Raw genomic sequence first — 12374 nt, forward strand, 5'->3', positions numbered from 1 at the left:
TCCTTTGAGTGAGATGGGAGCCAAAGGAGGGTTTTAGACAGGGAACCACATGAGATGATTTATGCTTTCAAAAGATCATTCTGGCTACCAGTGAAACAGGGGGCAAAAATAAAAAGACGTAACCCGCTAAGAGACTGTGGCAGGAATCCAGATGAAAAGTGGATGTGGCTTAGGCTGGTTTAAAATGTAAAGTGATTTCCCACGTGAAGCAGAAAGCTAGAATGATCAGGAGAACTAACGAAAATATGCCATGGTAAAAACACTGATGACAGGCACATATTTTGCCAGGGGAGACAGCAGGGGAGGAAAAGACAGGAGAGTATTGGAGAAAATGACAAAGACGGGGGCCGTTTGAGAAGGGCCTCAATCACACACACTCTCACACACACACACACACACACACACACACTCACACACACACACATACACAGAGGCGCAAAAGGCCTAGCTTTTCAGAAGAACCAGGCATTGAAGAGCCAGATGGTTCAGGTTCAAATCCCAGCATCCTAACTATGTGACCTTGGGCAAGTCAATTAACTCTCTAGACCTCAGTCTCCTCATCTGTAAAATGGGGATTAAATGAGCCAAGGGGTGTAAAGTTCTCAGAACAGTGCCTAGCATGTGGCAAGCACTGCAGGAAAGCCAGTTCTTGTTAGTGTCACCTAACACTAATGATTATGATTGGATTTTGCAGAGCAGGCAGGAAGTCACAGGGGAAGTGGGGTGAAGTCACAATCTGGCAGAAGAGTACACTTAGGGAGAGAACTCACGTGGGCTCCAACATTGCCGTGACCCAGAACCAATCCCTCCCTCTCTGAAGCTCAGGTTCCTCATCTGTGAAATGGACAGTCAACACAGTGAGGACTCGGTGAGCATAATGGAGGGTCAGGGAGCATTACGCTCCCGCAGGTGCCCCTGGGAAGGGCCAGGAGGTTTGGGAACTGGCCACTGAGCTGCCACAACCAAACCCCTCCGGCCCCGAGGGAGACCTTAAGTGCTTGAGAGGCAGCAAGTCCATGAAAATTGGTCTGCAAAACCAGCCCACTCAGCCTCCTTATAAACACTTTCATATACACAGACGGAAGGTCCTCTGTGTGGCCGCCAAGCCCTGAAAGTAAAATCACAAGGCTAGTAAACACAAAGAAACAACTTCTCTGGGGCCCTGGGGCCCCGTAAAAGAAGCAGCAATAAAGCTCTGATGCCCCCAGCAGGAGGCAAGAGAAAGCCACCTGCTGCTGCGCACGGACACACATGCCCATGCACACTCATCCACACACTCCTATGTGCACCCACACGCATACCTGCCTCCCTGCCCACACTCACCCACCAGTGTGCACGCAGGCACACACACAAAACCCATGTGCACACTCTCACGGGAGCACCTGCCCATGCATATACACCCTCACCCTCAACCAGACATGCGCACACATTTACATGTGCACACAAGGAGAAGACTCTTGAGCTTCCCTTGGACTGCAAGAAGATCAAACCAGTCAATCCTAAAGGAAATCAACCCTGAATATTCATTGGAAGGACTGATGGCTGAAGCTGAAGCTCCAATAGTTTGGCCACCTGACACAAAGAGCCCACTCATTGGAAAAGACCCTGATGCTGGGAAAGATGGAAGGCAGGAGGGGGAGACTGAGGATGAGACGGTTGGATGGCATCACCAGCTCAATGGACATGCATCTGAGCAAGCTCCAGGAGATGGTGAAGGACAAGGAAGCCTGGCATGCTGCAGCCCATGGGACCGCAAAGAGTCAGACATGACTAAACAACTGAACACCACCACATGGGTCATGCTTCCTGGAAGTCAGATCTGGAGCAGAGGTGACCCAGAAACTCCAAGGCCTTGGGGACTATGGGATGGGCACCACAGAGGTTGCCTAAAGGTATCAACTTCCAAGATGCATACAAGGGTGGGGTATAGAATGTGCACTCTACCCCTTATGACACGATCCCAACCTTTTTGGCACCAGGGACTGATTTCATGGAAGACAATTTTTCTACAGACCAAGGGTCCGGGGGAGGGATGTTTCTGGATGATTCAAGTGCATTACATTTATTATACCGATGCTGATCTGACAGGAGGCAGAGCTCAGGCAGTAATGAGAGCGATGGGGAGCAGTTATAAATACAGATCAAGCTTCGCTCACTTACCTGCCACTCACTTCCTGCTGTGACCCGGTCCCTAATCACAGACCAGCACCCATCCATGGTCCAAGGGGTGGGGACCCCTGGCTTATGAGATGTGAGATGTGAGTGGCTTAATGTCTCTAAGCCTCAGTTTCCTCATCTGTCAAGTGGGGTGAGAAAGTCAGCCCCTTCTTCACAAGGTTGTGGGGAGATTTCCAAGTTAGTACATTCAAAGTGCATGGCCCAGTGCCCAGCACATGGTACCCAGTCAATCAAATATCAGTCATTTATTGGCAGCTGTATTCATAGTATTTACTGGAGATCTCAATTTGAGAGGTACAGTCTGAGTCACTCAGCCCTGGCCATATGCAGGTGTCGACTTCTAAGATGCAGTACGAGGGCAGAGTACGGAGTGTGGGAGAGAAGCAAAGGAAACAGAGGCGGCAGTCCCCAAGACCACAAGTTTGCTCAGCAGGGGAGCCCAGCCTCTTCTTGGGCCTGAGGGCTCTTCGGGCCTCCTGTCACAGGCCCCTCAGTCTCACCAGCTGTCACCTGGCCAGAGCTCTGCAAGGAGACAGTGTGTGCAAGATAGGAATGTCATCGGCCTCAATGGCATACACTCCCTTGCCTACCCTGCCAACACCTTGGAGGGGTTAGAGTCCCAGCCCTCCAGGCTCTTAAACCTCCTGACACTGCAAGGAGACCCCAAATTCAGCCCTACCAGCAGGGGGTGTGGGTGGCCACATGTCCTGGGCTTAATTTTCCCTGACCCATGCTTGCCAAGGGCTTCCCCGGTGGCTCAGTGGTAAAGAATCCTCCTGCAATGCAGGAGACATGGGTTGAATCCCTGGGTCAGGAAAATCCCCTGGAAGAGGAAATGGCAACCCACTCCAATACTTTTGCCTGGGAAATCCCATGGACAGAGGAGCCTGGTGGGCTCTAGTCCATGGGGTCACAGAGTTAGAAACAACTGAGCGACTAACACTTACTTACACTTTACTTCCAACTAAACGTAGTCCTGACTACTCTGCCTCTTACATACGCTGCAGCCCACTCCCAGTCATCCTATCTGAGTGTCACTGGGCTCAGAATCTCTGATATCCGGCCCTGAACATCAATGGCTCCTCTCTGAAAGGAAGAGTCCAATCAGGCTGGACCTCCCCACACCTGTGAGATGACAGAAACAGAACATCTGGCTTCCCTCCCTTCCAAGGACAAATCCCACACTGGGAGGCAATGCCCCCAGCGCTGTCTTGCCTGACCCCAAATTCCACACACCCATTCTACCTCCCCCAAAGTCCCAGCATGCTATCGAAGTAACGGAAGTGGAAGGATTCTCAGGACCACATACCCACTGTGGGTAGGCAGTGTGGCAGGGGATAAGATGAGGACCCTCCACCTGCCTCTCCCACTGCTCTGGCTGCTCAAGGAACTCAGAGCTTTGCAGCAGGATCCTGGCCCCCTGGGGCACCACCACCCAGGGGTGCTAACAGACAGGCTCTTCCAGGGCTGCGGGAAGTGTCCCAGAGGGCGAGGCTGGCACGCCTGAGCTGGGCCACACCTACCTTTCTCTGAAGCCGGGGCCAGGTCAATGAAGCTGCGGCATTTTTCACCTTTGGAGGGGAAAAGAAAAGAAAGGTTTTCAGAATATGAGAGGAAGTGAGAGCTTCGAGCTTTTACCTCTCCCGCTTCCAGGAGCCCCAGATTAAGCCGCCACCCAAGCATGTCTAACCCGAGCAGCCTCTTTCTCTAACCTTAATTCCCAGAAAGCCAATGCCCTGAGGAATGTGGATGGCAAAGATGCAAACTCAACGCACAACCCCCGCTGTGATGCCACCTCCTGTCACCCCCCAGCACAATCCATCCAGCCTTGTGGCTCACACCTCCTCAAAGCCCTGTGGCCTTTTCCTCAGCCTCCACCCCATCCAGGCCCAGCAGGATGAGGGCAGAAGCCATCACTGGGCTCCCCGGGCCTCTGTCTGATCCACTCTCCACACTGCAGCTGGAGGAGTATTTTCACACCATACATTATGTCACAGGCACACACGCAAGAACACACATTCCTGCTCAAAACACCATCCCAAAATCAAGCCCAGATTCCTTCACGTGGACCCAGGACTGGCCTCCATCGGCCTCTCCATCCACATTCCATCCCTGCCTCTTCCCCTCCCAAGGTTCCCTGGTGGCTCAGATGGTTAAGAATCTGCTTGCAATGCAGGAAACATGGGTTCAATCCCTGGGTCAGGAAAGATCCCCTGAAGAAGAGAATGGCAACCTACTCCAGTATTCTTGCCTGGAGAATTCCATGGACAGAGGAGCCTGGCAGGCCACAGTCCATGCATCACAAAGAGTCAGACACAACTGAGTGACTAACACTTTAAGAATGCATGGATTTTGAATGTATCATCTTAAACTTTCTTTGTTTTATTTTTCCTCTCAAAACTAGAGAGGGAAAATTTTTACCGTCAAATTCATACGAGCAGCAAGGGCCCTGTTAAGACTTTGTGGACCCTAGGCTATTTCACCTTTGGGGTCTCTTCCTCAATAATACATTAAACTAGAAATTATATTTTAACAAATGCATTGGTTAAAGATTAATACATTAACATTATTTCTGGTTTGGCAAAAAGTTCGTTCAGGTTTTTCCATACCTTACGGAAACACTGGAATGAACTTTTTGCCCAACTCAGTGTATTGAAATTTTTCTCTTTTTCTTTGATTCTACAAGAAATTAAATGAGTCAGTTCTTCACATCAGGTGGCCGAAGTATTGGAGTTTCAGCTTCCTGATCTCCTTGCAGTCCAAGGGGCTCTCAAGAATCTTCTCCAACACCACACTTCAAAAGCATCGATTCTTCAGCGCTCAGCTTTCTTTATAGTTCAACTCTCACATCCATACATGACTACTGGAAAAACCGGTAAGGAAAGATTGAAGGTGGGAGAAAGGAATGACAGAGGATGAAACGGTTGGATGGCATCACTGACTCAATGAACATGAGTTTGCCCAAGCTGCAGGAGTTGGTGATGGACAGGGAAGCCTGGCATGCTGCAGTCCATTAGGTCGCAGAGTCGGACACGACTGAATGACTGAATTGTCTGATACTTGAGAGCCTCAGTTCCTTGCTGGTTGTCAACTAGAGGCCACCTTAGTTGCTTGCAATGCAGGCTTCTCCATATGGTGACTTACTTCATCAAAGTCAGCAGGGACAGCTAGTAAATAGAGTCTGCTGGCAAGATGGGGGTTTTTACCACCTTATAAAATGTAATCATGGAAATAAAATCTCATTATCTTTATCATGTTACACTGGTTAAATGAAAGTTAGGGATTCTGCCTACATTCAAGAGAAGAAATACATAAGGGTGAGAACTAGAAGGTAGGATAACTGGGCCATTTTGGAGTGGGGGCTGCTACAGGTATTTTAATGAATCTTATCTGGAATGATGGAAGAGTAGAATGTGGCTAAAATTCTGATTAGTATAGAAGCAGCACTTATTCATGTTACTCAGAAAAGGAGGATATTTGCTCATTTTTATCCTTTTGATTATGTTCATGTTTTTAATCTGTGCTTAGACATATGTATGGAATGGTCTTGTCTTCATCCATTATAGTAACATATGTTAGTGACATCTTTGTCATTGTCTGATTGGTGTCCTATAAAATTGTTTATAATCAGCAGGAGAATACCAAGACATGAGATCAGCAGCTAACAAGACCCGAGTCTAACTGATGGTTCAAGAGTAGCTTCTAGCTGTCAGAGGCCACGTTTCTTTCTCATAAGAAGTAAGTCAGGACACATAATAGAGAGATAGGAAAGCTTGGAAAACAAATGAGAAGGAAAAATATACACAAATAAGATCATAGATGATTTTCTAAATAAGCAAGACAAATTATTTTTTTAATTTATTTTTATATTTTACTGAAGTATAGTTGATTTAAACTGTTGTGTTAATTTCTGCTGAACAGCAAAATGATTCAGTTATCCGTGCATATACTCTTTTTACAAATTCTTTTCCATTATGATGACTCACAGTATACTGAATATAGTTCCTTGTGCTATGTAGTAGGACTTTGTTGTTTATCCATCCTATATAGATTAGTTTGCTTCCTCTAATCCCAAATTCCTGCTCCTTCCCTCCTCTACGTCCTCCACTTTTTGGCAACCACAAATTTGTTCTTTATGTCTGTGTGTCTGTTTCTGTTTTGTAGATATGTTCATTTATGGCAAGACCAAATATTAAAGTCACACCTTTAATCAAAAAACAAATAAAAGAAATTAAAATATTTTTATGGACTTTTGTTCTGACCATGTACCTTGAAATCTTGCTGAATTCATTTATTCTAGTAGTTTTTAGTGGATGCTTATCATGTACTATATACAAGAATGTATATATACTATAGACAATGCCATGGACAGAGGAGTTTGGCAGGCTACAGTCCATGAGGTCACAAAGAATCGGACATAATGGAGCACACACACGTAGATATTCCTTTCATAGATACTCTTTATCAACTGGCAGAGCTCCCTTCTATTCCTAGTTTGTTGAGTAGTTATTGTAAAAGTATGTTTGCTTTCTTTTTAATCCTTTTACAGCCTGTAATGTAGTTCTGAGAATCCCTATTTTAGAGACAACCAAACTGAGGCACTGAACTTTCAGTGACCTGCTCAAGACCACATAGGCAGTAAGTGACACATTCAACCCAGGTCCATAGGCTCCAGACTCCATGCCCTAAAGTTTTTCCAGCTATCTATTCCCATTTGCAGAGCTTCAGGGTCCTGAAAGCAACTCTCTGAGAACATACCTCCACATACATGGGGAAAATCCTCTAGGGGCTAAATAAAATGACTCTCACGCTTCCATTTCCAACTACGTGGACAAGACCAAACAGAAGATGTTTGAGCAGAGATGGTCAAAATTGGCCCACACTGACTGGGCAGGGCAAAGCTGAGGTTTAAGGAAAAATAATAGTGATGATGTAAGAAAGCCTGGATATATATATCAATGGCCAACAAGTCTAATGACAAAAATCCAAACTCAGAAGAGATTTTTTTTGGCTCTAAATCCTTAGTTCCATGATAAAAGTTAGCTAACCATTTGTGAGAAAGGTATCAAACTAACATATTGGCTAATTGCTTTTAGAAGTAGTTCTTAAAACATTAATGCTTTTTACAATCATTATTAAGTCTATATGTGGAACAAGGGATCTCGTTTGGGTATAAAACTGAAGACAAGTGCGCTTATCTGTTGGCACTGAGGCTTGTCAATTAGATCATGGAGCTGTGGCCTGTTACCGCCACCTGAGGGCCACATACCTTCCTTGAACCATGGAGCAGAAAGCTGGTGACGATGGTGGTTTAGTCGCTCAGTCATGTTTGACTCTTGCAACTCCATGGACTGCAGCCCACCAGACTCCTCTGTCCATGGGACCTTGTTTCGGAGCACAGGCTCCAGGACGCATAGGCTTCAGTTGTGGCTTAATCTCCCCGAGGCATGTGGGACCTTCCTAGACCAGGGATTGAACCAGGCAAGAAATACTGGAATGGGTTGCCATCTTCCTCTCCAGGGGATCTTCCTGACCAAGGGATTGAAATCGGGTCTCCTGCACTGCAGTGCAGTTCGGTTCGGTTGAGTCACTCAGGCATGTCCAACTCTTTACAACCCCATGGACTGCAGCATGCCAGGCCTCCCTGTCCATCACCAACTCCCAGAGCTTGCTCAAACTCATGTCCATTGAGTCGATGATACCATCCAACCATCTCATCCTCTGTTGTCCCCTTCACCTCCTGCTGTCAATCTTTCCCAGCATCACGGTCTTTTCCAGTGAGTCAGTTCTTCCCATCAGGTGGCCAAAGTATTGGAGTTTCATTTTCAGCATCAGTCCTTCCAATGAAAATTCAGGACTGATTTCCTCTAGGATTGGCTGGTTTGATCTCCCTGCAGTCCAAGGGACTCTCAAGAGTCTTTTCCAATACCACAGTTCAAAAGCATCAATTCTTCAGCACTCAGCTTTCTTTGTAGTCCAATTCTCACATCCATACATGACAACTGGAAAAACCATAACTTTGACTAGACGGACCTTTGTCGGCAAAGTAATGTCTCTGCTTTTTAATAAGCTGTCTAGGTTGATCATAGCTTTTCTTCCAAGGAGCAAGTGTTTTTTAATTTCATGGCTGCAGTCACTATCTGCAGTGATTTTGGAGCCCAAGAAAATGAAGTCTGTCACTATTTCCATTGTTTCCCCATCTATTTGCCATGAGATAAGGGGACCAGATGCCATGATCTTAGTTTTTTTAATGTTGAGTTTTAAGCCAGCTTTTTCAGTCTTCTCTTTCACCTTCATCAAGAGGCTCTTTAGTTCTTCACTTTCTGCCATAAAGGTGGTGTCATCTGCATATCTGAGGTTATTGATATTTCTCCCAGCAATCTTGATTCCAGCTTGTGCTTCATCCAGCCCGGCATTTCACAAGATGTACTCTGCATTATAGATGGAGTCTTTATCAATTGAGTCACCAGGGAAGCCAGGAAGGATCCTAAAGGTCACTCAACGTAAGTGGTTCTCAGCCCTGGGAAGCCCACCCGCAGACATTCTGATGTAATTGGTCAGCAGGAGGCCTAAACATCAGTGGGTTTTCAAAGCCCCCAGGTGGTTCTAGTCAGACAACCAGGGTAAGATTCACACTCTAATCTAATCTGTAAAAACATCTATTTTTGAAGCTTTCCGGGTGGTCCAGTGGTTAAGAATCTGCCTGCTAATGCAGGGAACATTGGTTCAATCCCTGATCTAGGAAGACCCCACATGCCTCGGGGAAATTAAGCCACAACTTCGAAACAAGAGAAGCCACAGCAATGAGAAGCCCGCACACTACACAGAAGGAAAGCCCCTGCTCACCACAGCTAGGGAAAGCCAGCACACATTAACGAAGACCCAGCACAGCCAAAAATAAACATATATTTATTTTATATTTTAAAAATAAATATATCTTATTTTAAATATATATTTTTAAATAAAAATATCGATTTTCAGCATTAGAAAAGCAATAGTAAGTCATTTTAGTGGTGGTCGGTGCTATCGCACAGGACACTCCTTCAAGCAGCAGTGTTTATGGGGCAGGAGAGCAGGGTGGCCAAGGCCTGAGCTCTGGAATCAGTAGAAAGTGAAGTTGCTCAGTCGTGCCCGGCTCTTTGCGACCCCATGGACAGCAGCCTGCACCAAGCTCCTCTGTCCATGGGATTTTCCAAGCAAGAGTACTGGAGTGGGCTGCCATTTCCTTCTCCAAGGAATCTTCCCCACCCAGGGATTGAACCCAGGTCTCCTGCATTGTAGAAAGATGCTGAATCAGTAAGGCTGGGCCCAGATCCTGACTCCATCACTTCCTGTCACATGAGTTCCCAGTCTTTCCGGACCTTGAGTTCCTAGTCTGTAGAACAGGCATGGACCTGTAGGGGTGTTATAAAGACTCAACATGGGCAAAGAACTTAGGACGCCTGGAACAGAGTGAGAGCTTAGGGACTTCCCTGGTAGCCCAGTGGCTAAGACTCCACGCTCCCAATGCAGGGGGCCCGGGTTTGATCCCTGGTCAGGGAAATAGATCCCACATGCTGTAACCAAGAGTTTGCATGCTGCAACTAAAAAAGATCCTATGTGCAACAACTAAAGATTTCACATGACGAAACTAAGACCTGGCACAGCCAAACAAATACATAAATGAAATGCTTTTTTAAGAAAAAAAGAGTAGGAGCTTAGGAGATGGTGACTGTCATCATTGTCACCTTCCACACAGGGGTCAGAGAAGACATAGGACTTCGTGAGAGGAAAGACAAGACTGCCCTGTGGCCCACTGCCATGGAGCTGGTGGCACGTGGCCATGGAGCCAGACCTGCCTGGGTTCCAGCCTGGCTCCATCGCTTACTAGACGTGCAACATCAACATGAACCTTTTGGTGCCTCAGTTTCCCTACCTAGAAAAATGACGATCACGAATGCTAGTGTTTCTATAGTGCTTATTACAGGGTGGATCCGTAGGGCTCGGTGCCAACACCAAGTGGCAAGGCAAGGACCGCTCAGCAGCCAGGAGTCCAGCCAAGTGGTAGTTACAGGGATAAAGAGGTCCCCCTATGGCCCCACGCCTTCCATTGTTCCCCTCAAACCCATGGACTCTGCCTGCTAGCTGCCTCATTTGTGCCCCCTTGAAGATGCCCTTTGGCCCATCACTCCTTCCGCCTCTGATCCCCTCTGACCTCCTTCTCCCAGAAGAAGACCAGAGGTTCTCCCAAAAGTCCTGAAAACTTCACAGCACCCCAGGGCTGGGAGGGAACCTGCATTATATGAAGTCTGAATCTCCTACTATCCCAGAGGATGGATATTCAGTCCCATGAGGACCAGAGAAATAAACTCATGGGAAGCACCTTGCCTGTAAGAAGTGACTCAGACCCACCATAGTCTCAAAGGGAAACATCCTGCACGAGGATCTTTATCCTTGCCTCTTGCTCCAAGGTCCGTGGTCAACGGATGGGACTTGGAACCCAATCCCAATGCAAGGGTAGTCAATTCATGAGCTCTCAATACCCAGGAATGACTGGGGAAGCCTGTGTGGACTGGGTAACCTAGAGGGTGTGTGCTCTGTCTAAAGGAATATGAATTAACATCCTGGCCGTCTGGACTGGTCAGGGTCCCGGCGGGAAACAGATGGCACCCTGGAAGGGGCTCGCCACAGACTGCTGAGCGAAGGGTCTATTCACAGACACGGGGACAGGGATGAGGGGCCAGCAATGTGGGGAGCCCTCAGCTCCAGCCTGAAGGGGCTGAGGAGGGAAAGGAGGCTGCGAGAAGTGAAGCCACAGAGAAGGACATGCCCCTTGGAGCTTAGCCGCGCCCAAACAGGTATCAGAACCAGAAACTCTGGGGTAGGACCCGAGAAGCTGCGTTTCTGACAAATTCCCAGGAGCTGCTGATGCTGCTGATCTGGGGACCACACAGTCCTTAGAGGAATGTGGTCACTGTCAAACCTCAACAGGGCGAGAACTAGGCAGGGGAGGAGGACCACCCCAACTTTTTAAAAAATTGATTTATTTTCACTTTTTGGCCACACTGACTCTTCACTGCTGCACTCAGGCTTTCTCCAACTGTGGCGAGCAGGGGCGACTCTTCGATACGGTGCACGGGCTTCTCCTTGCGGTGGCTTCTCCAGCTGCTGATCACGGGCTCTACAGAGAGTGGGCTTTGGTAGTTGTGGCGCACGGGTCTTGTTGCCTTGCGGCATGTGGGATCTTCCCGGACCAGTGATCAAACTCGTGTCCCTGCACTGGCAGGCAGATTCTGGACCACCAGGGAAGTCTCAGCCCCAGCTTTCTCCCCGTTCTGCCCTCTGATTTCCTGCCGATGCCTCCCGCTGGCTGGAATCCAAGAGAAAGCAGCAGACGCAGGAGTCTGGACACTGCACTTGAGTAGGGCAGACTCTCACGGCACAGGGGGCAGAGGACAGACGTGGAGGGGTGAACAGCGAACGACCAGTATGCCACCCTACCCAAGGTGGCCCTCACCCCTCCTTAGCCATCACCCTCATCCCCTCACCCAGCATGCTTCTCTTTCATATCTTATCACAATCTCCATCTAAAATGATCTCGTGTATGCAGGTGGTCATGTGTTTATCATCTGGGTTCTCTAGGGGATGCATTTGGACTTTTCCTCTACATGGGTTATATGTACACGTAGATATGCCTGGGCTGTGGGCATGACCACATTCTGGACCATTCTGAAAACAACAGTGCAGATGAAATCACTCCCTCTCTCTGTCTCTCTCTTCTTCTCTCTCTCTCTCTCTCTCAATCCTAGGAATCCAAGTCACAACCAGCAGTGATACTTAAGGATGTTTGGATTAATTTTGATCCCTAAAAATATTCTTCTCTTTGGTTCCCAATACCAGTGTTTGATATTCATGCAGTTATATTCAGCGAACATTCATTGGGCACCTACTATGTGTCAGGCACCACTCAAGGTGCTGGGGACGCGGCAGTGAACCTGGAGGCAAGTGCCTGCCCTCATGGAACCGCTGATCTAATGGTAAAGTGTATGTGTTGAGCGCTCAGAATCCTTGCACCAAAAGAGGACACTCATCTGAACAGTATTCAGACGCGTATATTCAAACAAAACTAAATCAGAGGGATACACGCACTCCTATGTTCATAGCAGCACTATTACAATAGCCAAGGCACGCTGCTGCTGCTGCTGCTGCTAAGTCGC

At 47.6% G+C, this 12374-nt stretch overlaps 1 protein-coding gene across 1 annotated transcript in view; it reads right to left on the bottom strand.

Moving 5' to 3' along the window:
- GSG1L (GSG1 like) overlaps positions 1 to 12374 on the bottom strand; it is a gene marked incomplete at its 5' end in the record, with an annotated part of 250765 nt that overhangs the window by 159486 nt on the left and 78905 nt on the right. The window contains one exon of the mRNA XM_040266633.1: positions 3702 to 3749. Within this exon, the coding sequence (XP_040122567.1) occupies positions 3702 to 3749 (48 nt within the window). The remainder of the gene's footprint in view (positions 1 to 3701; positions 3750 to 12374) is intronic.

Source organism: Oryx dammah, unplaced genomic scaffold (genome assembly GCF_014754425.2).
Source record: "Oryx dammah isolate SB20612 unplaced genomic scaffold, SCBI_Odam_1.1 HiC_scaffold_2, whole genome shotgun sequence".
NCBI lineage: Eukaryota > Metazoa > Chordata > Mammalia > Artiodactyla > Bovidae > Oryx > Oryx dammah.